Source organism: Chiloscyllium plagiosum, unplaced genomic scaffold, assembly GCF_037043375.1.
Source record: "Chiloscyllium plagiosum isolate Xiang-an unplaced genomic scaffold, Cpla_swu_hap1 HiC_scaffold_14, whole genome shotgun sequence".
Taxonomy (NCBI): Eukaryota; Metazoa; Chordata; class Chondrichthyes; order Orectolobiformes; family Hemiscylliidae; genus Chiloscyllium; species Chiloscyllium plagiosum.
This window is the reverse complement of record NW_028270152.1, coordinates 28,256,900-28,280,926: the sequence shown is the minus strand read 5'-3', so window position 1 is coordinate 28,280,926 and position 24,027 is coordinate 28,256,900. Positions and strand designations below refer to the sequence as shown.

The 24,027-nt window shown below is 37.5% G+C and overlaps 1 protein-coding gene across 1 annotated transcript; it reads right to left on the bottom strand.

Moving 5' to 3' along the window:
* Window positions 1–304: 304 nt before the first annotated feature.
* alas1 (5'-aminolevulinate synthase 1) lies at window positions 305–23,316 on the bottom strand. The gene is made up of 11 exons (XM_043707923.2): window positions 23,159–23,316; window positions 16,654–16,868; window positions 15,692–15,892; window positions 15,158–15,304; window positions 14,794–15,016; window positions 14,136–14,320; window positions 12,198–12,377; window positions 10,056–10,220; window positions 4,405–4,673; window positions 3,781–3,943; window positions 305–2,081 (listed from the first exon to the last, which is right to left on the bottom strand). The coding sequence occupies exons 2-11, from the start codon at window positions 16,853–16,855 to the stop codon at window positions 1,921–1,923; spliced, it is 1,896 nt and encodes a 631-aa protein (XP_043563858.2). The 5' UTR covers window positions 16,856–16,868; window positions 23,159–23,316; the 3' UTR covers window positions 305–1,920.
* Window positions 23,317–24,027: the final 711 nt, after the last annotated feature.

Below are 24,027 nucleotides of genomic sequence, written 5' to 3'. Positions count from 1 at the left end.
CAGCTGTATATGTTCAAAGGCATGTTAATATCTTCAAAAGGGCCATTTTGGAGACTGAAACAAATCATGTAATGCCATGAGGATCTAGGGATAGTGAAAAGGAAAAAAAAAAATGCAAGCACCAGAAGCCTACGTTCAACAGATTGAAGGATGTAGATGGACAGACAGCAATAATAAAAATAAATTCCTAGAAAGCAAAGACAAACAACTATAGCCATATTTAAAACTTGGCTGGTAGAATTTTGGTTTCATAACTATGCAGCATAGAAACATTGAGCAAAAGTGTAATGGATAAAATCAGTGAACTGTGAATACCTTTATTAAAACGTGTTGGTCTAACATGATACATAGAATGAAAAACTGCAAGTTAAGACAACTTCTAATATGATAAAACCATTGCCACTTGAGCAAACCGAATCAAGATATTTGGAGAAGTTTCTCCACTGAGTTGATAGAAAGTACTTGCTCTGTGTGGGAAGCAAGGGATCAATTCTACTAAAGCTAAGAGGAAATGGAGAGATTGAGTAATATTATGCAGACATCAGACCCAGGGAATGAAACTGATGCAACACACTGGTTGAAAAATGAATTAACATTTTAAGCAATGGAGAAACAGGATGGATCTGAAACTCAATTAGGTGCATGTGTTGGAAGACATTTCACAACAACAAAAAGAAAATCAATTAAATATTCCTCAACTTCACAAGACATTAATATTTTCACCAGCTGCTGAACCATTGCAACAGTCTCACTTGCAACTTTAGGCCCATTAAGAACAACAGTATGGAACACACTGGGATACTAAGCTTGCTTTCAGATCTTTAGTGGAGAGGATGATCAATTTGGTGCTACTAAATTTTATATCTTCTTTCCTATCCCATTTTTATTTCATAAAGAGCAACAATACAATTTTAATTTGATATCAAACTGAATTAGTAATGTATATCTTGGATCTAGATAAAAATCTCACTTTTGGGCTGGTACCAGCAAAACAAGCATAGGGTATGATAGGCTGTACAACTCATTTTCAAGGTTGCATCGTGTTCAAGCTCCAAATGTGTGTTGGATAAAAGCTTGGGCAAGTATTTTCAATAATACTGGAACCATTCTACAGATTGAATTGTTCCTGACAAGATGTGATATTTGTTGATTACAGAAGAACTTATAGCAGCAGGTGACAACTGAAATGATCTAAGCCTACTCTGAACAAACCACTTAGCCGGCATCCAACCCAAATCAACGTATTTAAACAAGGACGACAGACAGTAAAAGGAAGCTAGATATGTATATTCCCACTTAGAATGTGGGATTTTCAGCTGGATTTTGATAAATTCAATTTAAAAAAAAGACTTTAAGTGACCCATTATCAAACATTGTGATAAATATAGGACAGATGTCAGAGGTAGGTTCTTTACTCAGTAATAAAGGGTGTGGAATGCCCTGTCTGCAACAGTAGTAGACTCGCCAGCTTTAAGGACTTTTAAATGGGAATTGGATAAACATATGGAATAGTGTAGGTTAGAGGGCTTCAGAGTGGTTTCACAGGTCGGTGCAACAGAAGGCCGAAGGGCCTGTACTGTACTGGAAAGTTCTACATTCTATTTCCCTCCACCCCCAAACTCCCTAAATGTAATCAAATATACCCGTTATTTTAAAGGCCTCTTATTTCACTCTTCATTTTAGGAGGTTAAAATGTGCAGTTGTTCCCTCTACTTTCAGGAGTAGAAAAAAAAATTTAGACCATTTTTATATTTTAATAACATGAGACAGACTATAAAAACAGTTTTGCCTTTTTTAATTAAGTATTTTTAGTCTATGGAAATAATCTTGTATAATTAAATATGTAAATTTTTGTAAAAACATACATTATATGGTCTAAATTTAAGTTCTCATACAAAGACAGTCCTGTATCACATTGATCTAGGCTTTCACAGATATCAGGTTGCTCATTCCATTGAAGTAGGATATTTCCCGGTCACACATCATCTCAAAATGTAGAGGTCTTCTGCAGAAGTTACATTCAGCTGAGGAATGGGTCTTCAACTCCAATCCAACATCCTTCCATGTTATCACTAGTTTTTCTGTTTATAAAACAAGATATTACAACTTATTCAACTTCTGCAATGATTTCAAGCTGACCACTCGAGTTTAGTGAGTTATTCCAGAAAAAAAACCAAGATAGTCACAATAAACTGACTTTCAAAAGACAAGTGGTTAAAATGTCAGATTTTCATGTCTAAAATCTAACTCATCAACAAGTGAAGATGTTACTAAAAAATTAGACTACAGAATGAGCTGGTTAAGGGGATAAGAAATTAAGATAATTTGGGCAACTGTATTTAATAAGTTTAATAAAGTCTAGTTTTACATTAGAATAGACAATCAATTCAAAAAATTATTAATACACTCAAACCCTTGCCTTCAACTTCCCAGTTACACGATTGAGCTATGAGGATTTTAGCACCTCCTGCACTTAAAATGTATAGTCGTATCACAAAACAGAATTGAACTAGATTAGGCATGCAGGCAAATAATTACATTTAATCAGCTTATTCCTAGAGCCTGTTACAAAGTGAAATTTATAAAAATTGTTATAGTCTGAGACTCAAGGTAAAAATGCTGGCATGAAGGAACTAATCCGACCATTCTCAATTCTGTCTGACAAGCAGCTAGAATAAGTACGGTGTTTAAAGTTAACAGGACCCAGGGTGCTTTGCTGGGAGAAGGCACAAAAGAGGTTCATAGCTGCAGAATATGGCAGGAGCATCTGTGCTGGCCATAGTCACATTAATTCTCCAGGTCTCAGGGTGGTGTTAGGCATGCAGGGTTTTATAAACGAGTTTTATGGAATTTATGGAAGCCATTCATCCCATCATGGCGGCATTAGCGCTGTTATCTAGAGCCAAAATCCTGCATTTTCCCATATACCACTATACATTAAACTACTTATGTAATGTTCAGGTCAATTGAGATGCAGCTCTGGTGCATTTCTGCCTGGATACAAGATTCACTTTGCCATAGGGATTTTTTTTGGAAGGAAAAACTAACATATCACTGAGATCAGGTTTAACATCTAGCTGAACCTCATGGAAAGAATACTCTGCAAGAATCTAAAGAGAAACTTATACAGAGGTGGCCAGTCCTGTACCTAAAGCAGAAAAAGTACTGTTTTGATTGTTCATGATGAAAGCAGCAGCTGGAAACTCATGTCCAGAAACTAGACACTAACTTAGCAAAGATTCAAACAAGGTTGTAGAATTAGCCTAACAGGAAGAATTACCAGGTTAAGCCTGGTCACAAAAGAGAGTTATTTGGTTGGGAAAGGAAAAGGGAAGATAACCATTAAGAGTGCACAATAGCTTGGACTAGGTTCTTATGGTGTAAACTGGTGCATTCCCACTTCTAAACTAATGAATTCAGATGTTCCAACAAGTCCCTTTCCTCAGGTGACTAGTGCAGCTTCCTGAATTATCCAGTAATGTAATACTTGTGGGCACTGACTTCCCATCTTCCATTTAAATCACAAAAGCTCTGCAGTCATCTATGGACTGGTCAAAAGAACGAACAAAGCTTTCTAGTTTGGTATAGATCGCAAAGATTGCCACTACTTCCTGGAAGCCTACTTTAGCTGAACTAGTGGCCTGAGAAACAAATTACTAGGGACGCATTTCCAAACACTCAAAACTACAGACAACCATGATTAGTTTGTTGAAATAATTTTAAACACAGCACTACTCTCTCTACATTTCTTTGATCACTGATAGGAGGTTATCTACTTACCAACAAAGTTATTCATCATCTCAGGGGTGTGATGTGGGGTTGGGGCAATACGCAAGAGTTCCTCACCACGTGCAACAGTGGGGTAATTGATAGCTTGGACGTAAATGTTATATCTACTTAGCAATTCATCACAGATCTGAGTGTTTTTAGCTGCATCTGCAACCTAGAAATGCAAGCATACATAAGAATCAAGGAATGTCTTAGTGGACTCTTCAAGCTCAACACCACTATGGTCAATTTCATTACTTGTATGGGCAAAGTCTTCTTTGGGAATTCTTATTTCCCATCCAATTTCTCACATTATACCACAAATTTGTTAAATGAGAGTGAAGTTAACATGCCTTTAAATTTCTGCCAAATGCAACATGACAAATTTGGAAAAAAACAATTAATTGTAAATGTAAATCAATTTTTCTTTTGCATTTATTGTAGAATGATCAATGCAATACTGTACCAGTGTGCTTTTTTTTTAAGCCATGCTGCAAAATTGCTGTTTTCAAATGAGAAAACAGGAATTTATTTCATAAATAGTGAAGGAATGCCTCGGTGAGAGAAGCATATGGAATAAAGAAACTAGGGACACCAAGAAAAATATCAAACAGAGGATTTTAAATGAACACTTACTCGGACTGGAATGATGTGACTAGGACAGTGAACCACAGGTAAACCAGCATCCATCAGTAACTGACGCAGGTGTTTAACATTGCGCTGGTGCCTACGGCGCAGAGCTCGACCATCCCCACTTTTCAGGAATTGGACAGATTGCAAAGCACCAGAAAGCAACATTGGGGGCAATGAGGTAGTGAAGATGAAGCCAGCAGCATATGACCGCACAGTATCTATAAGAGATGCAGTACTGGCTATGTAGCCGCCAACACAACCGAATGCCTTTCCTGCAGAAAAAGATTGCTACATTTAATTCAAATAGCATTAATTCACTTGAGTCAAATAACCAATAAGTCAAAACAAGGATAAAATTGAAGCTTGATACAATATATAATATATACACACACACACACACACACACAATACAGCATAGGAACAGACCCTTCAGCCCAAACCTGCATGGATTCCTAATCCTTATTTAAGCCCGCTTCTTATTGCTCATATGTGGGTTTTTAAATCCTAGTTTGTCTCCTGTTCACATGTCCATCAAGATACGCTTTAAATATTGCTAATGCACCTTCTTCCACTTCCATCACCTCCACTATCTGCATGTTCCAGGAACCCACCACGCACAAAAATGTTTGCCACACTTCTCTAAACATTTCCTCTTTAACTTGTACCCTCTTGCAGCTGACCTTACAACTCTGGGAAAAAAGCCTCTGACTATTCACAGTATCAATCCCTCTCAATCTAGTGTAAAGAGTTTATCCAACCTCTCCTCATAACTAAAATGCTCCAGACCAGGCAACATCCTGGTAAACCTTCACTGCACCTCTCCAAAGCACCCATGTCCTTCTGGTAATGTAGCAACTAAAACACAATATTCCAAAATGTGGTCTAAAGCTTTGTATAGTTCTAACAATGTACCAACTTTTATATTCGATGCCCCAGCCAAGCGTGACAAGAATGCTGTATGCCTTCTTGACCACCCTATCCACCTATGTTGCCACTATCAAGAATCTGTGGACCTGTACATCCAGATCCCTCTGTACATTAATGCTCTTAAGGGCTCTGCCATTTATTGTATGACTCTCACCTGGATTTGATCTTCCAAAATAAGTCATCTCGCATTTGTCCAAATTAAACTCCATTGGCTATTTCTCAATTTGCTACCTAAATCCCATTGTATTCCTTTGACAATCCTCCTTGCTCTCTGCAACTCTACCAACTTTGGTGTCATCAGCAAACTTTCTAAATCAGACCATCGACATTTTCTTCCAGATCATTTATTTATATTACAAACATGAAAAGGATTAGCACTGATCTCTTCAAAACAATACTAGTTACTGCTCGCTTTTCCAAAAAGAACCTTTCACCATTGTCTTTTAATGACTAAGCCAGTTCTGTATTCATCTAGTCAGCACACCTTGGATCCCACGAGACTATGTTCTGTAACAGCCCGTCATGATGTACCTTAAAGTCCATGTAGCATTTCCCCCATATCTGAAAAACCACAAAAATCAACTCTGAGACAAGATCTTCCTTGCACAAACCCATACTGCTGATCACAAGCCAGTCCATTCACTCAAATGTGAATAAATCCTGTCTCAGTAGCTTTTTCAACAGTTTTACCACCTGATATCAGGCTCACCTGCCTGTAATTACCTGTTTCCCTTCTTATACAAAGGAGCAACACTGGCCATTCTCCAGCGCTCTGGAACCAGAGGCCAAAGAGGATGCAAAGATGTTTGTTAAGGCCTCAGCTATTTGCTCCCTTGCCTCCCTCCCACAATATCCTGGGATACCTCCCACCTGGCCCTAGGAATTTGTCTACCGTGATGCATTTCAAGATACTCAATACTTTCTCCTTCATTATGTTAACCTGCCAGTGTGTATGCCCATACTTTTCCCCAACCTCAACATCCCTCAGGTCCTGCTCTGGTGAGTACCGATGCAAGATATTCATCAAGGAGAAAAGGACGAAGGTTGTACAGATCAGATGAAAAAAGGGGGAAGAGATCCTTTAGTTGGCCTACTCTTTCCAGAGCTACATTCTTGGTCCTCATCATGTATAAAATGCCTCGAGTTCCCCCTTTACTCTTTTGGTCAAGGAGATTTCATAGCCCCTTTCAGTCCTAACTGTTTGAGCCTCTGCCTATTTCTCTACATTTTTAAAATAATTTGGTTTCTATTTGCCTCGACCTTAGAAAATTATCAGCTTCGACAAAAAAAAACAACTGTCATCCAAGGTTCCCAAATCCTGTCATTCTGATCATTCATTTTCACAGGAAAATGCCAGCCTTGCACTCTAATCAACTGGTCTTTAAAAAAAAAAGACTTCCACGTCAGATGTGGATTTACCATTTCCAATCCATATTCTCCAATTCATACCTAATTCGGTTATAGTTGACCTCCTCCTCCACCCAGTGTAACACGTCCATTGCAGATCCACTTTTGTCCAAATTAATACAAAAACTTTATTTTCTTTCAATAACGATTTGCTAGATCAGTCACTAACATGAAAGTGCAATGCAGAATACTTCAGCTGGACTTCTGTGCATAAATTCAGGAGGGCTTTTTTAAGCTCAAAAGATAAGGATAGTCAAGTTTTTTTAAAAATGAAAGATTGATCCTAATCAAATCTTGCAAATACTTGTTGCTTTTATAAATTATTTACATGCTCCTCAGTTTAATTTTCAACATGAAAATTATGCCCCACTCCAACAAATAATGTAATCTCCTTCAATCCCCTCCAATGGTCAGAATCTGTGTTCAACACGTAAATAGGTGACCTTGGCATTGACTTTTCAAAGACACTCAAAGGCTGCGGAGACCTTATTTCAGTACTAATTACAGCTCTACTCAAATCTAAGTTTACTTAAAGTCACAAAAAACTCTTAGGACAGTAGGTTGCTCTCTCATTAGTGAGAGATGACGCATAGCAAGTTTAGCCAGAGAGTCACCATGCCCCAGGTAAGGGAAGGAGTCAGGATTTCCATGGTGACCGCAGCCAGTATGGGAACGGATTCCCATTGTTGGCATCACTACATCATAGCCAGCCACATATTCAACAAAGATGTACAAAACTTAGGTAATGCTCTCACAAATGTGGGAGAATCAAATTGCACAAATGACACAATATTTGAAAAAGCAATAGCGAAACCTGAAAATACTCGGTGGTAAAATAATCTTCAAAAAAAAAAAAATCCTTTATTCCACAGTTCATACTTGCATTTCCTACCTAGTTAAACTATTTAGCCAACTAATAGTTTTTGTTAACTTCTATTTCCAATTTTTAAACATTCTGTCGTCAGCTCTGAACATATTCTAAACAACTGTTTAGAATGAGAAGGCTGCAGGCCGTTTCACTAAAAAAGTGCTTTGTTTGCACTCTGAAATGAAACCGCCTTCTCGGTCACAACTACAGTATATGTAACAACTTAATTATAAATAAATCAAAAATCCAAAGATAGTACTTTAAATCACAATACAGAAAGAACGTATTTAATAAAAGAAAAATCAGCAATTCTCAAAATTGCATTAATGGGTACATGGACATGGTGTTGGCACTTTGTTTCTATTTTGCACACAATTGGTGGATGGAAATTCATTTATTTCAGAATAAAAAAGGAGGTTCCAAGTTCACCACACCTCAATACAAAATCAAATGTGGCAGGAAGTCATTAAAATTATCTAGTAAGCGCATTTAGTTCAACTACTAAAGATCAAACTGATTCAATTGCTCTAAATTAAAAGCAACATGAAGTGCTCTTGCGTCACCTCTCAAAACTTCAATACAATTCAGAGGGTAGATTTTGGTTCGAAAGGGATTGCTGGCAATAAATTCTCTCAGAGGGACAGGATGTTCTCACAATGACCTGATTAATTCAATGGATTTTATTTACTTGGCTCCTTACTAGTTTACATGAAGTGTGGACAATGAAAACTTCAAACTGATACGCAGTTTTCAAAAAAAAAAGTCAAGAAACAGTATTTATATAGGCAATGCACCATTCAAGATAAAATATAATGCAGTACCAGTTTTTATTTGGGAAGGGAGTAGGGGGAAGCTGATTAAGGTTTTCACACCACAAATGCTGTTAGCATGTTCTAAAAATCATCCTAGTGGAACTGCTGTCCAAGCTTCACTTTCCTAAAAAAAAAGTCATACACCGCCTTTCAGAAAAGTAACTTAAATTATCCAAAATCCTCCAGAAGACATGGACATCTATGCATGTCTAACTTAGTCAACATTCTTCAGTGGTTGGAGATTGTCACAACTCAACTTTCCTTTTTGCACATACAGTCAGTGTAGTGTTATTTTATGAAGCAAGACTTACTATTAGTTTTAGAAGAGGTGTTTATCTTTTCCTTTACAAGGCAAGAGTCAAGAAATCATGCGGACACCAGAGGTTGGGCACAGTTTTACAAAAAAAAAGGTTTGCAAACCCACAGGTATAGCCAATGTATATTAAAACTAGCAGATTAAATCACACCTTTTAACCCCACAAGCCTAAAATCAGAGTACAGTTCTCTATGGATTGCCGTCAGCTGCCAAAGACAAGTGTCTCAGGACTCATAGGCGTGTGCTCTTGCCTGCCACTGACCAAGTGAACCCTTGCAAAATTACTTTTGGATTGTAGCCAACTGTCAAAGAACAATGTTATACACAAAAAGGGTAGAGAAAGCTTCAAGCAAATCTCGACAACAATATCTGTTAAACCTACAGACAAATCAGATCTTTGAAACCACACAAAAGGAATAAGGATCCAACAGATTGTGCATCTTGGCAACCATATTGTAACTGGAGACAAAAAAGAATCTGACATGAATTTAGAAGGCACTTCAAATGAATTTAAATAGTTATATCACATTACTTAGTTTAGATTTTAAAATTTGAGCCTAGGAATTAAAAAGATTTTCAGTTGACCTTACATTTGCAACAAAGCTTTAGAGACTTCCTATTTTCAGTTTTGGAAGTTTTAAATTATTGCCTCACTGCGTTTTATTACCATAAAATCCTTGGGTATGATTTGTTTTGACAGAAAAATATGCAGAGCCGAAGTTGACAGTGACTGCAGTTATAATACCCTTTCCCTCAACTTATGACAACTGAACAACAGTTAAGTAATTGATTCCAAATAGGCCTAATGTATTTTGCTATTCTGAAGTGAACAGTTTTAAAACAAAAACTTACATACTAGGATGCTGAACTAGACTTTAAAAACACTGCCAAGGGTACTCATCAAAAAATCGTTAAAATCGTAAAAAATTCACTAAAGAATGTCAAAAAGGTGAATTAAATTTCATGGCTGTTTCCTTAACCAGATCTTCAAGAAATGCTTTGAATATCCACCCCAACATGGCTTTATACCATTCTTTAACCTTCTACTATTGAAATATTTTGTTACAACATTTTCTTCCTTGCCTCTAATGAGGCAACCCTAAAGTGGTAACTTCTGTAACATTACAGAATCAAAAACATAATTGCTGTATTATGCAGAGATAGATACCCAGAATACAAAAAGAAAATTAAAAGGACATACAAGTTGATAATAGGAAAACAACCTTCATATCAAACTCTAACCAATAACTCTTGCTGTCACATGCACTCCGTGCTCAAAGACAAAAAAAATACACTTTTTTTTAAAATGCATTAACATACTCACCCAGTGTTCCAGATATTATATCCATTTTATGCATGACTCCATCTCGATCTCCTATTCCTCCACCCCTAGAGCCATAAAGGCCAACAGCATGGACTTCATCAACAAAAGTTATTGCACCATATTGATGGGCTACATTACACATCTCCTCCAAAGGACAGACCGCACCTATTGATATTTGGAAGGTGGAGAGATTTGCTTTATCCTGCTTTCGTTCACAAGTACAAAAATTCAACCATGTAATGAACCTATACTTAAAGCATAAAAAAGGACAGTGTGCTGGTAGAACTGCACAATGCATATATGCCTGACCATTAAGCCAGATACCAAGTATGAAGGAACTAAAACAAAAAAAATTACTCCAGAGTAGATAATTCAAGAACCAACTCGGGGAGGGGGAAAGAAGGGTAAGACTTGGTAATTTTAAGTCATCCTGCCAATACCTCTTCTTTTGAGGACCATTTAAGCATTCAAAGATAACAGCAAATGATCTGGAGAAGCTTGGGTTGTCAGAAGTTAACAAATAGGATTTTAAAAAAAACCTTTGCACTCTAGATTATTTTGTTCCTCAATATTTCACAACTGCATTTTAAATCTCAAAATTACCTGGAAAAAAACTACATTAGATAGTTTTCACAAGTTACCTCAAAATATCCAGACAATTATTAATTAATGTGAGCATTACTGGCAAAGCCAGCATGTTGTCCCTTCCAAAAAAGATCAGGTGAACCAGATAGATGTTTACAACAACCAATAGTTTCATGGTCACCTGAACCAAGATTAGATTTTAAAACAAAAAAAATCCAGATGATTTGGAATATAAATTCAGTTTTCATCAGCCAGAAGTCATGCTCTAGTTTAAAATGTTTGACAGAATATCCCACTATTCACATTTTTAAAGAAATACTCCTCTAATCCTATTAGTAAGTATTGGCACTCTTAATGAGCTCCAACCTTGTCCAAGACAGTAGTCTTCTTCCACATGCCCGGATTCATAGTGGCACTTGAATCTCTCTCCATTAAAAAAGGTCCTATCTTTCACTTCCACAGAATTCCACTCCCATTTCCATAACCTGATCTTCATTGAAATATTTTCCTCTGCCTATTCTTCCTCAATGCTAATCCAATCAAATCCTGCCATCAATTAAAAAGGTTTTCTTCAGCAGTGCTATACAGTACCCTCTCACTGATACCTACTAGGTCCAACCCTCTGGAATTCCTCTACCATTATACTGTAGATACAAATTTTCATGAGCAATGAAGCTCTTGATTTACAGCAAACCTGAGGCAACCATTGGGCGGTACGGTGGCATAGTGGTTAGCACTGCTGCCTCACAGTGCTAGAGACCCGGGTTCAATTCCCGCCTCAGGCAACTGACTGTGTGGAGTTTGCATGTTCTGCCAGTGTCTGTGAGGGTTTACTCCGGGTGCTCCGGTTTCCTCCCACAGTCCAAAGATGTGCAGGTCAGGTAAATTGGCCATGCTAAATTGCCCGTAGTGTTAGGTAAGGGGTAAATGCAGGGGTATGGGTGGGTTGTGCTTCGGCAGGACGGTGTGGACTTGTTGGGTCAAAGGGCCTATTTCCACACTAAGTAATCTAATCTATTCTTTTCATGACCCACAGCATTGTGATTCAGTGTTGGAGAGAAATTTGATTGTGTTTTGATAAACGTAATAGCGAATCATAGATATAGAACAGTCAAGGAATTACTAGAATGGCGATAGTTAGCATTTTGCAACATCAATATTAAGTTCAGTAATTTTTAATTCAGAAATCTGATTAATGCAGAATATCAGGATTATAACTAGGATGCCAAGTAGTTCCTCCAGGAAGAGTTAAGTAAAACTTTTACGCCAACACCAAAAAAGGTTAACTGCTTATCTAAGATGTCAGTAACTGAAAAAGGTTACAGCGAAATGCTTTCAAAAGCTTAAAATTACAAATATGTTGCATCATCACTTTATTACAGACTCCTTCCAAGAGGTGAAAAATCAACTTTAACCAAACTACATTATGCATGACATCAGGAAATACAAAGGATGCTAGCTTGGCAAATTTTGCAGGTTAATGTTTTACAACACTAAATATGGTAACTGTCCCCTCCCCTATAAAGTTTTAAATTTAACTAGGAGTGCACTGCCTACCATCCATTGAATGGACTGTCTCAAAGGCTACAATCTTTGGAGTAGCCGAGTCAGAATTCTTCAATAGCTCTCGTAGATGATTGACGTCATTGTGACGAAATATAAACTTCGGAACTCCACTGTTTCGTATGCCTTGTATCATGGAGGCATGGTTTCCGGCATCAGAGTAGATTTCACATCCTAAAACATATTAAGAAAAGGTAAAACAGAAACCACATTTAACACCTGGGACATCAGCGAGATTATAAAGCACAATACTTAGAGATCATCATATCAATAGTGACTAACTGTACAATATAAAATTGTCTGAACCATGTTAATTTCACAAAAAAATGATTTATTTTCTTGATGGAAACCAAAAAGCTTTGATAAAAAAATCTTATAGGAAAATCCACATTGCCCCCCCTCCCTTTGTTACATTCCCATCTTGCACATTTTCTTCTCTTGCTGACTTTTGGTTCGAGTCTGTAGAACCATCCTCCATTACCTTCTTAAGAGTCCTCACATGCAAGTCTACTTATCAAATCGTCATGCTTTATAAATGTGCCCAGAGCAAAACCCAATCTTGTTCTCATCGCCCATACTTAGAAGTGACTCTCATCCATTTCCTCGAGATAAACTAGTGACAACAGCCTAACTCTTGCAGATACTGGCAAATTTAAGCACAATCTCTTCATTGCATTAAACCAGCTGGTCAGCTATCAGACACTAGGAAGTCACTCACTACAGAGGCTTAGCTTCTAAATTCCATGAACAAGTGGACAACTGCAGGTAAAGCAAAGCAAAGATTTTGGCTTCTCAAACCCAAAGATTTAGAAGAAATAAAAAAAAGGGACAAAGCAAAGAAATCAGAAGGGATAATATAAGTTTCAACAAAAAGTTTGTTGACAGACACACAGAGAGAGAAAGAGACAAAAGGGCAGCACGATGGCTCAATGGTTAGCGCTGCTGCTTTACAGTGCCGATTCCATCCTCAAGCTGTCAGTGTTGAGTCTGCACATTCCGTCTGCTCATGGATTTCCTCCCAACATCCAAGAGATGTTAGGGTTCGGTGAATTGGCCATGCTAAATTGCCCATAATATTAGGTGTATTAGTCAGGGGTAAAGGAAGGGTAGGGGAATGGGGCTGGCTGGGTTACTCTTCAGATGGTCAGTGTGGACTTGTTGAACCATACTGTTGGGAATCAAAAAGAAAACTGGAGGAATTCAAGATGGTGGGGTCTAGATGTCCCCATTGAGGAACAAATGCAGAAAGAAGGCACAAAAATCAGAATATACAGCTTGAAGGAGGAAAGGACCGTTCTCTGGAGGACTTATTCCTAAGTCAGCAAAAGTTGCAAATAAAAAGTAAGCCATTGCAGGATATGATCTGCCTTTAGTTGGCTTTTAGAAAAAAAAAGTACAACCGAGCAATGGGAAGCCTGGTCATTGGGAGAAGAGAGAGGAGAGGGATTAAAACTGCATATGATCAAGGAGAGACTGCAACACTGGCATCATAAACAGGTTAGGTCGCATAGGCTGTGGTAATCAAGTGGAGATATTAGGTGAGAAACTCTGAAGCAGGAACGATTTGCAGATGAAGGAAAGTATATCCTGTTAGGGAGGATGTGTACGAATTTACACTCCCCAAAAAGTGTGGTGCAGTCTTCTCTAACAGCCAAGTTCAAAGGCTAGAATTAATAGAGCAATGCAACTAATAAGAGGGGAAGCTTCAACTAAGACCTACTTTTGGTTTATATCCAACTCCTCAAAACAGTAAAGAAAAGACAACAGCTACAATGCCCTCTATTAAGAAAAAATACTCATTATAGGGAGTGAGTGGTAGGTCCATCCTTAAAACAAAGATCAGCACCACTAAATGGGGAGAGGGGTAAATGGGAAATCTTGTCTAAAAAGTAGACTGTTTGACTTATAAACTAAACAAGTAGCAACTCATACCTGGAAGCATTTTGGCCAGTGTAAAGAGGGTAGAATCATTTGCCACAAAGCATGATGAGAACAGTAGTGCTGCATCTTTGCCATGGAGATCAGCCAATTCATTTTCTAAATCAACGTGATACTTGCTGGTTCCAGAAATATTTCTGGTTCCACCAGCTCCAGCACCATGACTTCGAAGGGTGTCCCTAGATATAAATTTAAGAATCCAACTATTGAAAAAGAAAATAGACCAGTGACACATGCATTATATGAAAATGTAGTATGTTTAAACCTTTTCAATTTGATGCCTCCTTTATCACCACTGGGCATCTGACATACAAACCTTTATTCACGCACAAATGTTTACAAAGGATCAGGAAGGGATCAATGTCAAACACTAGCTCTTACTTCTTTGTCAATCTGGGTACTAACTTGAGGGATAAAGACACTAATGAAAAACTATGGCATACTTCTGATAATTTAGCCAGACTAATCTATTGCCTGATCATTATAGCTCAAAGAACATTTAACTGCAACAGATGCAGAATGGCTCAAGTTCATTGAAAAATATTCCTAGAATGAAACCAATACTATTTTTAAAAAACAATTTGAGGCTGGTCAAGTCTAAAGAAATGATCTGTGGCATAATACAGGTTTGATTTTTATTTCAAGAACTCACATGATAGAGCCCACAACATGTGGGTGACGGCTCATTCCAAGGTAATCATTGCTGCACCAAACAGAAACTTCCTTCTTGACACTCACAGAATCAGAATAGTCATCTGCCATGGGAAATACATCAGCACGGCGATTCACAGTTTTGAAGACACGGTAAGTATGATCTTTCTTCTTCTCATCAATCTTTTTTTCAAAGAATCCATCATATTTAAAAGCTGAAATGGCTGCAGAAATACAAAGTTAGGATTTTAAAACTTAAAAATAAAACCAAGTAACATGACCATGGCTGTTCAAAATGTAAGAACATGTTAAAATTGGTACTACTCATGGCATACTCGCATAATCTTATATTGTTGTGCACTCACATTTTGGTATGTTATCCTGAATGAGGTGAGAAATTGAAGGTCTTTGCTTTGCCCCATTATTCAGGTTCTTTTGCAGGCCAGCTTCCTTTTGTTCATCTGCCTTTTGGATGTTGGTAACAGTCGAGTCGACCGATGACACAGGTAACTCTGGTCAAGAATAATCAAACACCACTTTAGGAAGATATCATAGTCAATACCATTTTAAAAAAAAGGATACAATTGTTGTTTAAAATCATAAAAACTCAATTTAGTAGCTTCAGGAACTTGGATACTAGTTATCATTAGAAATCAAGCAGCCACTTTACATACAGATTAATTGCGAAATAACAGTCTCCTGTTACTGTGTGACAACTTCTCATGAAATTTTGCAAGACAAATTAGTTGCCAAATCCACCCATAAAACAGTGACGCCATGTGAAGAAAATGTAATGACAGCTGTAAAGCACTTTGTAACATCTGATATAAAACGACAGCAAGCCTTCAATATTAAAAGTACACAAACTAAATTATAATCAAACACCTAGATCATCCTACCTTTCCTCACAGCATGCATCTGTTGCACATCCTCTGATAACTCCACACTGGCCTTTCGCACAACAGAGCTCTTACCATGGCTCATCTCACCAGCAAGGAATGGACATTTGGAAGCAATTGTCTGTCCAGCATTAGGGACTGGGTGTCCAGGGGGAAGCAGAGAAGCTGGGGCACTTGGGGCTGAAGTCAAACTTGTAGGTTCTGTGAAGCATTCAGAAAAGCACAACAAAATTTAACATGAAATCAAAAAGGAAAACATCTTCAGAAACCATTAAAGAAAGGTCTGGAGCTTTAAAAGCTTCGAAATTAAGTTAAACTGAACAAACTCAATCAAATTGGACTATTTTAAATCTAATGATTGATAGTTTACACAATTGTAATGAAATACTCGAGAAACTGCTGATTACAGGTTACAACTATTGTATTTATAAAAAAAAACACAGCTCTGAAAACATAAGTCCAAACTGAGGGATTGCATAGTTTTGCTATTTTACCCACATCCGCTGTCCATATGAACCCATTTGAACAAAGCTGTCACCACTTTATTCTTAAACTAATGAGCTCTATTAATTCAATTTATTATAGTATACCCATTACAGGCAGAATCTCAGGATGGAGTCACACCGGAGTCCTATTTTTAAAAATGGGTTCTTACACCTAAACTAAAAAAAAAGGTTGCTATTTCAGCTTGGCAATTAAAAAGGATAAATTAATGACATTTTAACATTGACTTTAAGTACTTCAAATGATTCAGTGAACTGCAGGCCAAGTTTTGCTGTAACCATTTTCATAACCAATTATGCCCATTTATTTGATTGACAAGTCTCAAGAATGTTGGAGCAAAAAAGGAATAATTTTGTTCCTTTTGTCATATTCCAACAATAACTCCTTTCAAAGCTTTTAAGTATATGCAAAGCAGCTTTAAAAAGTTATCACGCTTAAAAAGACAAGCAGATCCTTACTCTCATTCACCGGGGTGGTTTCTTTGGTCTGTTGACAGTGAGCAGCAGAAGTGGCTACAGTCCGGGTTATAGGTTTAGCCCCTGCCTTCATCATCATAACAGGACAGTGTTGTGCATAGTAGATCAGTGACTTGCCAGCCTTCTGAAGAAAAGTCTGGGATACACGTGAAAGGAATGGACAGCGACGGACAATGGTCTCCATTGTAGTTCTTAAACTAGAGGAAAGTAAAGAATTCGACCTATAGTATAAATTCTGTTTTTGGTCAAGGAAAAATAAAAAACTCATCCTGAACAGAAAACACTCAAACATCATGTTTATGGAAGATTCATTGTGCAACTGCAACACTTTGGACTCTTACTTACATCTGAAAAGATTACACATACTTGGTTTGTTTTTTCAAAGAAATGAGGGCTGAAGTGTAATGTTTCATAATGATTCACAAATGTAATCCAGATGTAAATATTACATTACAAGGAAAAGAAATTTAAAATTACAAGTTTGGGATGTTACATTTTTAAGAAATACTTGCGGACTTGAACCCAGGCACAGAAAGAAGGGATTGCTCATTACAAAGCAGTTAAAAATAAATTGTAAGGGAAATCTTACTTTAAAAAGATTAAAATTTGAAGGAGGGCTAACTTTAAAACAAGATGGTAAACTGAATAGAAAAAAAATCTTCATACTATTTCAACTACAAGGCAAGGGGTATTGCCAAACGAGTAAATGACAAGTTCAGGAATCCAAATCAGCAAACATTTCACACAGAAAATGCATGGAACACAATCTCCTGAGCAAGACAGAAACATGAGACAATCATATTGAACCACAGGATAATTCATCAGGGGCCCCATATGCTCATGATCAAACATTATTTGAAGTTACTGCTTTACAACATTTTCGACAAGTTGCATTTGTATTTTGAGTTACCAGATGAGCTCCTTCCATAATTTTAAAAGTGCCTTTAACGCATGTTAAAACTCAGTAGACAAATTAATATCTTCATACCCTCCCTACAAAAAAATGTCTTGAAGTTTAGTTTCAAACTGATGTTTTTTTCTGAAATATTGAAGAAAAACAAAAGTTCTAGTTGCTGCTTTCTAAATGATGGGAATAGCATGCTCACTTACTACAACATTGCGATTTTCTTTTAAACATTATGTGGCTCTTTACCCTAGTGATTTTCATCTCAAGCTTGGTTGGGAGGTATAGTTCTATACAAATACACACTATACATGAAAATCGGAGTAGGTTAACCAAAGGACTGATCTAATGAATAAAAGGTTAGCAACATTTTAAAATGCTACTTCTGGATTACCACTTTTCACGTTGCGAAAGTTTAAGAAAAACTAATTTTTTTGGTGCTGAAGGAAACCAGTTTTTAAGTGAGATTCATTATTAAATAATCTTGATGTTTTCTATTTTATAGAGAGAAAAAAAACTTTACAACTACTTACGACAATATTCATAACTCAATAAATGCGAAAATACCAACTTAAAACCAAGCTAACTAGCTCTCAAATGTAAACTCACCCGAATGAACAATTCCATTGGTAATGCTGATACAGAACAAACACACATCTCAAAAAACTCATCTTTACTGTACTCTAAACTGTTCCCTCACAAAAAGGCTGGAAGACATAAACCTAGTTCAGCATGCAAGACATAATCTGAAATGGCTGCAGTCAAGAGCTTTGAAATAAGGCTACAGAACTAGACAGCTGGTTGTGACATACTCATCATCTATTCAAGCCCCGAGACAATGAAAGATTTTAATAGAAGCCTTTGTACCTTAAACAAAATACACTGCCAGAAATATCTGATCATTAAGACCATTTACTGGCATGCTACTTGATTTATTCACACTGGAGAAAACAAAGTTAAACAACTATATTTTTAAAATGTATGATATAAACAATAAAAAGCATTGGCCCTCCACCATATAAGCTTCCAATGTTGGTTATACAGCTTGGTAGTCTTCACAATTAAAAAACAAGTGGAGAAGTGCCCTTGAACTTCCTAGCAATTAGTTCAAAAATTAATTTAAAGAGGCAGTGTTTGAGCAGATAGTTCTCCTGCTACTATCAACTAATCCACACCAGGAGGTGAAAAAAAAACATGGCAATGAAAAATTTGATATTGTTATAAATAAACATCAAAACAAAGTGGCAGTTTCACCAGAATAGATTGTAAATAGTCAGTTACATCAAAACAGGTCAGTACAACCTTGCTAAATTTAATTTTAGTACTAGCAACATAACTTGATTGCAAGGTACAGTTTAAATTTGAGCTGTCTGGCCATTTTAGCTTTGTGAGTGGAAAGTGCAGAGGTTCTCAATTTGTGCATTACATAATCTATTAAATTTATTATTTTAACAATTTCTTTCTAAAAATAATATCATCCAAACCACTATATTCAGTTAAAAGAATGGCTTTTAATTGTTCGTAGATCAGAATAATGGGATTTAAGAGTATTAAATCAAGGCATCATTTACATAAACTTGACTTGTTTTCCTTGAGTGTAGAAGTTTGTGGGGTTAGTGACTGAATAGTTAAAAAACTATGAAGGATTTGATTGAATAGATACATGGATATTATTTCCAATTACTGGGATAACAAGGGACAGAAACTTAAAGTGGAGCTAGGTCTTTCAAAGGCAGAAGCCCTACAACCATTGCCATGGAGATCCCTTTTTCCATTTCTTATCATTTCCCAGGAGTTGATCTCGTCACCCTCACTCTTCAGCTTAGGGAAGCAAAACAAAAAAAAAAAAAAAAAAAAGTGTTTGGGAAATGCACATTGATGACACTGCTAGATCAGGTGAAAATCTGAGTCCACAGTAGACAAATTATAAAGCTGTATCATATTTAAATGTAAAAGATAGAGGAAGAAATGGTGAATTCCAAGTCAGATACAGAAAGAATGAATCAAGAGTGAGATGGGAGACCAAGGAAAAGCATGAGAAAATTACAAATTAAACTTTTGACACAAGTATTAATGGGAGATCTTGATGCTACAGCCTCAAGTGTTTCTTCTTGCCACCCATGGTTAAGTGGCATTACGGAAACAAATCCAGTCTTAAAACAAAGGAGAGCTCTTGCATCATGAAATACCAGCCTTAATTATCTGTGACAAATTTTACTAGAATTTATGACAAATCCAGTCATTTTCTTGACGTTTAAGAGACCAACAGAAGGGATCTCATTTCCTTGCGGCCAACAGTGAAGTGCTGAAAATAATTCAGGATTCACTGGTGACGCACAATGCAGGAAATGTTACAAATATTATAAACACAAAAACATCTTAAGTAGGCACCACTGTAAATAGTCTACTTCCAAACAACATGGATAATTACTTTACACAGCGTCACAGTTGAAAGTCTATAAGTTGCAAGACCAAAGTGTTCAGTTTAACAAAGTTGAATTGCAACTGTACTTACCAACATTATGCTCTATCCAAAGTGGGTATTAGAGAAGAGGTTGACAAAAAAAAACAGGGTGGGATCAATACTTTCAACTACTGTCAAGAGTTTTTTTTAAAAAATGCAGTGGAGGTGGAAGAAAAGTATTTTTTTAAATTTCAAAAACATTTTTCTCATTGTTGTACAAATTGGGCTGAGACGAACTGGAATCTTTGTGACAAGAAAATGAAATGACACTCCTAATGTCAAATCAATTTCTCAATATTTCTTGTAATAAGTAATTGGAGCACAAGTGTTCATAAAACAGGAGTTGGACTCAATTATGAGTTCTTTGTGGAGCCATACCAGTCTCCAGCTGCAAGACACAGCCTTTTAATTTCCAAGGCCACTGATTTACAGTAAATAAACACAAGTTCTATTTTATTAAGAAGAAATATTCCAGGTTATTTTTAAAAAAACTCTTGCAGTTGCAAAGAAAGCTCAAGCCCATTCAATTTCTACCTCAAACTCATGAAATTCCTTGGATCCTAGGGATTCTAAATGGATAGATCCCAATGATAGAACAAAATAAAACTTAAAACTTTTCTACTTAGAATTTCCAAGGTCACATTTTCTAGACATTTTTCACCTTTTACGTTTCTATTAGCAGTCATCTCAAAAGCAAGACTAGGCTAAAGTTCAGTCAAGCCACCTCCATCTCAAATGATCCCTCAAGTTGAAAGCGATAACAGAAGAAGTGAAAACAAAGTCAAATTTTTGTAACTTTTGTATAGAAGATTACAGTAAACTCAAGAAGAAATGAGCTGCTCCCAGGAATTTGATATCTGAAAAAGACTCCCAATAAACAATAGCCTGCAATTGTTTAGGTTACATTCAGATAACTCTTTCAGAATTTGTATCAATTGAACATTGTTCGAAGTTAGTCACAATATTTAGGCCCCAGCATCTCTATTTACTGGACTATTGTTGAATTCAAATCTTCAGAATGTTACATAATGGGAGCCTTCAATATTAGATTTATTTAAAAAAAAACTAAGTATTAGAAATATATGCTCCCAACAGGATATTAAACAGTTCTGTTGCCAAACAAGTGGCAAATGTGAAGGAGGAAACAGTGTACTGTGTCTGTTTAGATTGTCTAATGGCAGGAGTTGGAATGTGCTAATAAAGAGCACAAACTTCAGACTTCACCTAAAGTAGCTTTCTAGCACCATTTCAAAAACTCAGCACAATCAACTGTGAACTTAGAAACGTAGAGATAGTTATATATTTTTGCAATATATTTCCTTCTTCAATTAACTTGTGGAATTGCCAGAGTTACATCATAGGACTGGACTAATGTATCTTATTACAGTAGATTGACAATGTTATGATGCAACATCAGCAAGACTATTATTCATAGCTCTGTAAAATTTCAGTGGTAATAAGTCAGAGCAATATAAACGGCGTTATCAAAGAGAGAAACATTGACATTACTAACTGTGCCAACATGCACCTAACCTATTTTAACTCAGTGATCAAGAATGAGACATTTATTCATATTAAAATTTCTGCTACATTTTCAAAACTGAAAAATAGCTTGAAAGTGGCAACAAACATCAACTCAACTAAAACAATGAATGTTCCACAATGAGCAATAACCTTTTAGGCCAAGGAAATCAAAGCCACTGACAAAAGTGATTGTTAGGGGCTGAAACTGGTGTTTATTGAAAATACCTGCTTTGCAATCAAAGCACTTCCTTTCCAAGTCAAAGCCTGCACTACAGTGTTGTTTACCTTCTCTAAAAAGTATGTCCCCAATTGTACTCCACACATCTAGTAATCACACTCATCTCTTAGGCTACAAATTAATGTATTTTCCCATAAACAAGTTCACAGGTGAGGGTACATAATTTCAAGTAAAATTTACTTAATCTTTGCATTGTGAGCAAGGTGCAAAACATAACATCAGGTTCATGAGGCCATTCATCCAAAAAAATAAAATAAAGGTGATTATATTCTTTAAAGCATTTTAAAGTTTTTTTTAAAAAACTGAATTAGCACATGTTGACATTAAGGTACTCAAAACATAGATATACATTTGACAAATTTGAGCTATTTAAGAAAGTGACAGTGCTTAATTTAAAACACAAAGCAAGTAAGTTTTACAGAAAAAGTAAATCAACTAAAAAAGGAGAAAAATCAGAAATACTTTGGAAAATACTCAGATTAGGTAGCATCTGCTGAGAATGGAGCTAAGTCAACATTTCAGGCTCATGACTTTTCACCTTCATTCTTCACAAATGCAACCTGACCAGCTGAGAATTCCTAACTCTTTTTGTGACCTTTACATGGCTCTGAAAGACACTGACCTATTTTTTTTTTTAAACAAGACAAAGCAACTTTTATTTCAGATTTCCTACAGCTACGCCATGATTCCTGAGAGTGACAGTTCCTTTATAAAGTGAAGGTGGTGGTATCAAAAAGCTGATCATTTAGAGTCACACTCAGATGTACAACACAGAAATAGACCCTTCGGTACAACTCGTCCATGCCAACCAGATACCCTAAATCGATCTCGTCTCATTTGCCAGCATTTAGCCCATATCCCTCTGAGCCCTACCTATTCACATACCCATCCAGATACCTTTTAAATGTTGTGGAGGAGCCAGTATTGGACTGGGGTGGACAAAGTTAAAAATCTCAATACCAGGTTATAGTCCAGCAGGTTTATTTGGAAGCACTTTTAAAATGTTGTAATTGCACCAGCCTCCACCACTTCCACTGGCAGCTTGTTTTAAAAGTAGCTGAGGAATATTTCAGCTTTACGAACAAAGGGAACACGGAGCACCACACAGGAATGCCATCTCGGGGGCTCCTGCAAGTCCGAGCCCTCAAATCAGAGATTGGCTAAAGTTGGTTTAAAAGGCTCTCTCTCCTTTCCCTTCCCCTGCCCCAAGCAAAAGGGAGCCTCTCCCTGTTGTGAAAGGGCCAGCAGCACAGCTGGCGTCGCCGGGGTAACCGGGCCTAGTCGCCGCGGAAAGGCAGGGAGCCAACAAATTCCAAAAAGGGAAGGGAATAAGGAACAGACAAGAGAGGCGCCTTACCGGTGATTAATGCTACAGGATATCGGTGCCGTCTGCGACTGGGCCGGGCTGGATTGGAATAGTTCAGTCTGTCCCGCCCGCTGTTGCCCTGCACTGAGGACGAACTGCACTGTAAATGGCTCACCCTCCGCCGACGTTGTCCTGCACTGAGGACGAACTGAAGGGAAGCCGTGCGCGACCGCCGGTCATAAGCACCAGCAGACAGCAGAGTATCGCGAGATTTCCCCGGGAGCCCCGCCCCCCTGATGGCGTCACATTTGCCGCTCCCCTGGGATCACAGACCCTTCCCGGATTTCCCCGCCCCTTCCCCTACAGACCCCACCCCCCCCATCAAGCGATTGTTCCGCCCCCTTACCTGAAACTTTCTAGAGCACAGGCGCCCTCAAGTGTAGATGTTTTAGATCAACCTGTTGCCTTGCGTTTATAAACACCCCTAGTGGTCTTCTGGTCCATTGTGCCAAAACAGCCTTTCCTTCCCCTTTACAGCATTCGCCCTGGTGGGATTTGAACTTATGCCCTCAGGATCATGGCTGTGGAGACTCGCCTAGTGACATTACCACTGTGCCATCACCACCTCAACCAGATTTAGATTAGATTAGATTCCCTACAGTGTAGAGGCAGCCCCTTCAGTCCAGTAAGTTCACACTGACCCTCCAAAGAGTAACCCACCCAGACCCATTCCCCTACATTTACCCCTGACTAATGGACCTAAACTGTGGGCAATTTAACGTGGCCAATTCGCCTGACCTGCAATTTTTGGACTGTGGGAGGAAACCCACGCAGACACGAGGAGAAAGGCAAGGACTGATTCAGGATAGTCAACATGGCTTTGTGCGTTGGAAATCATGTCTCACAAACTTGATTGAGTT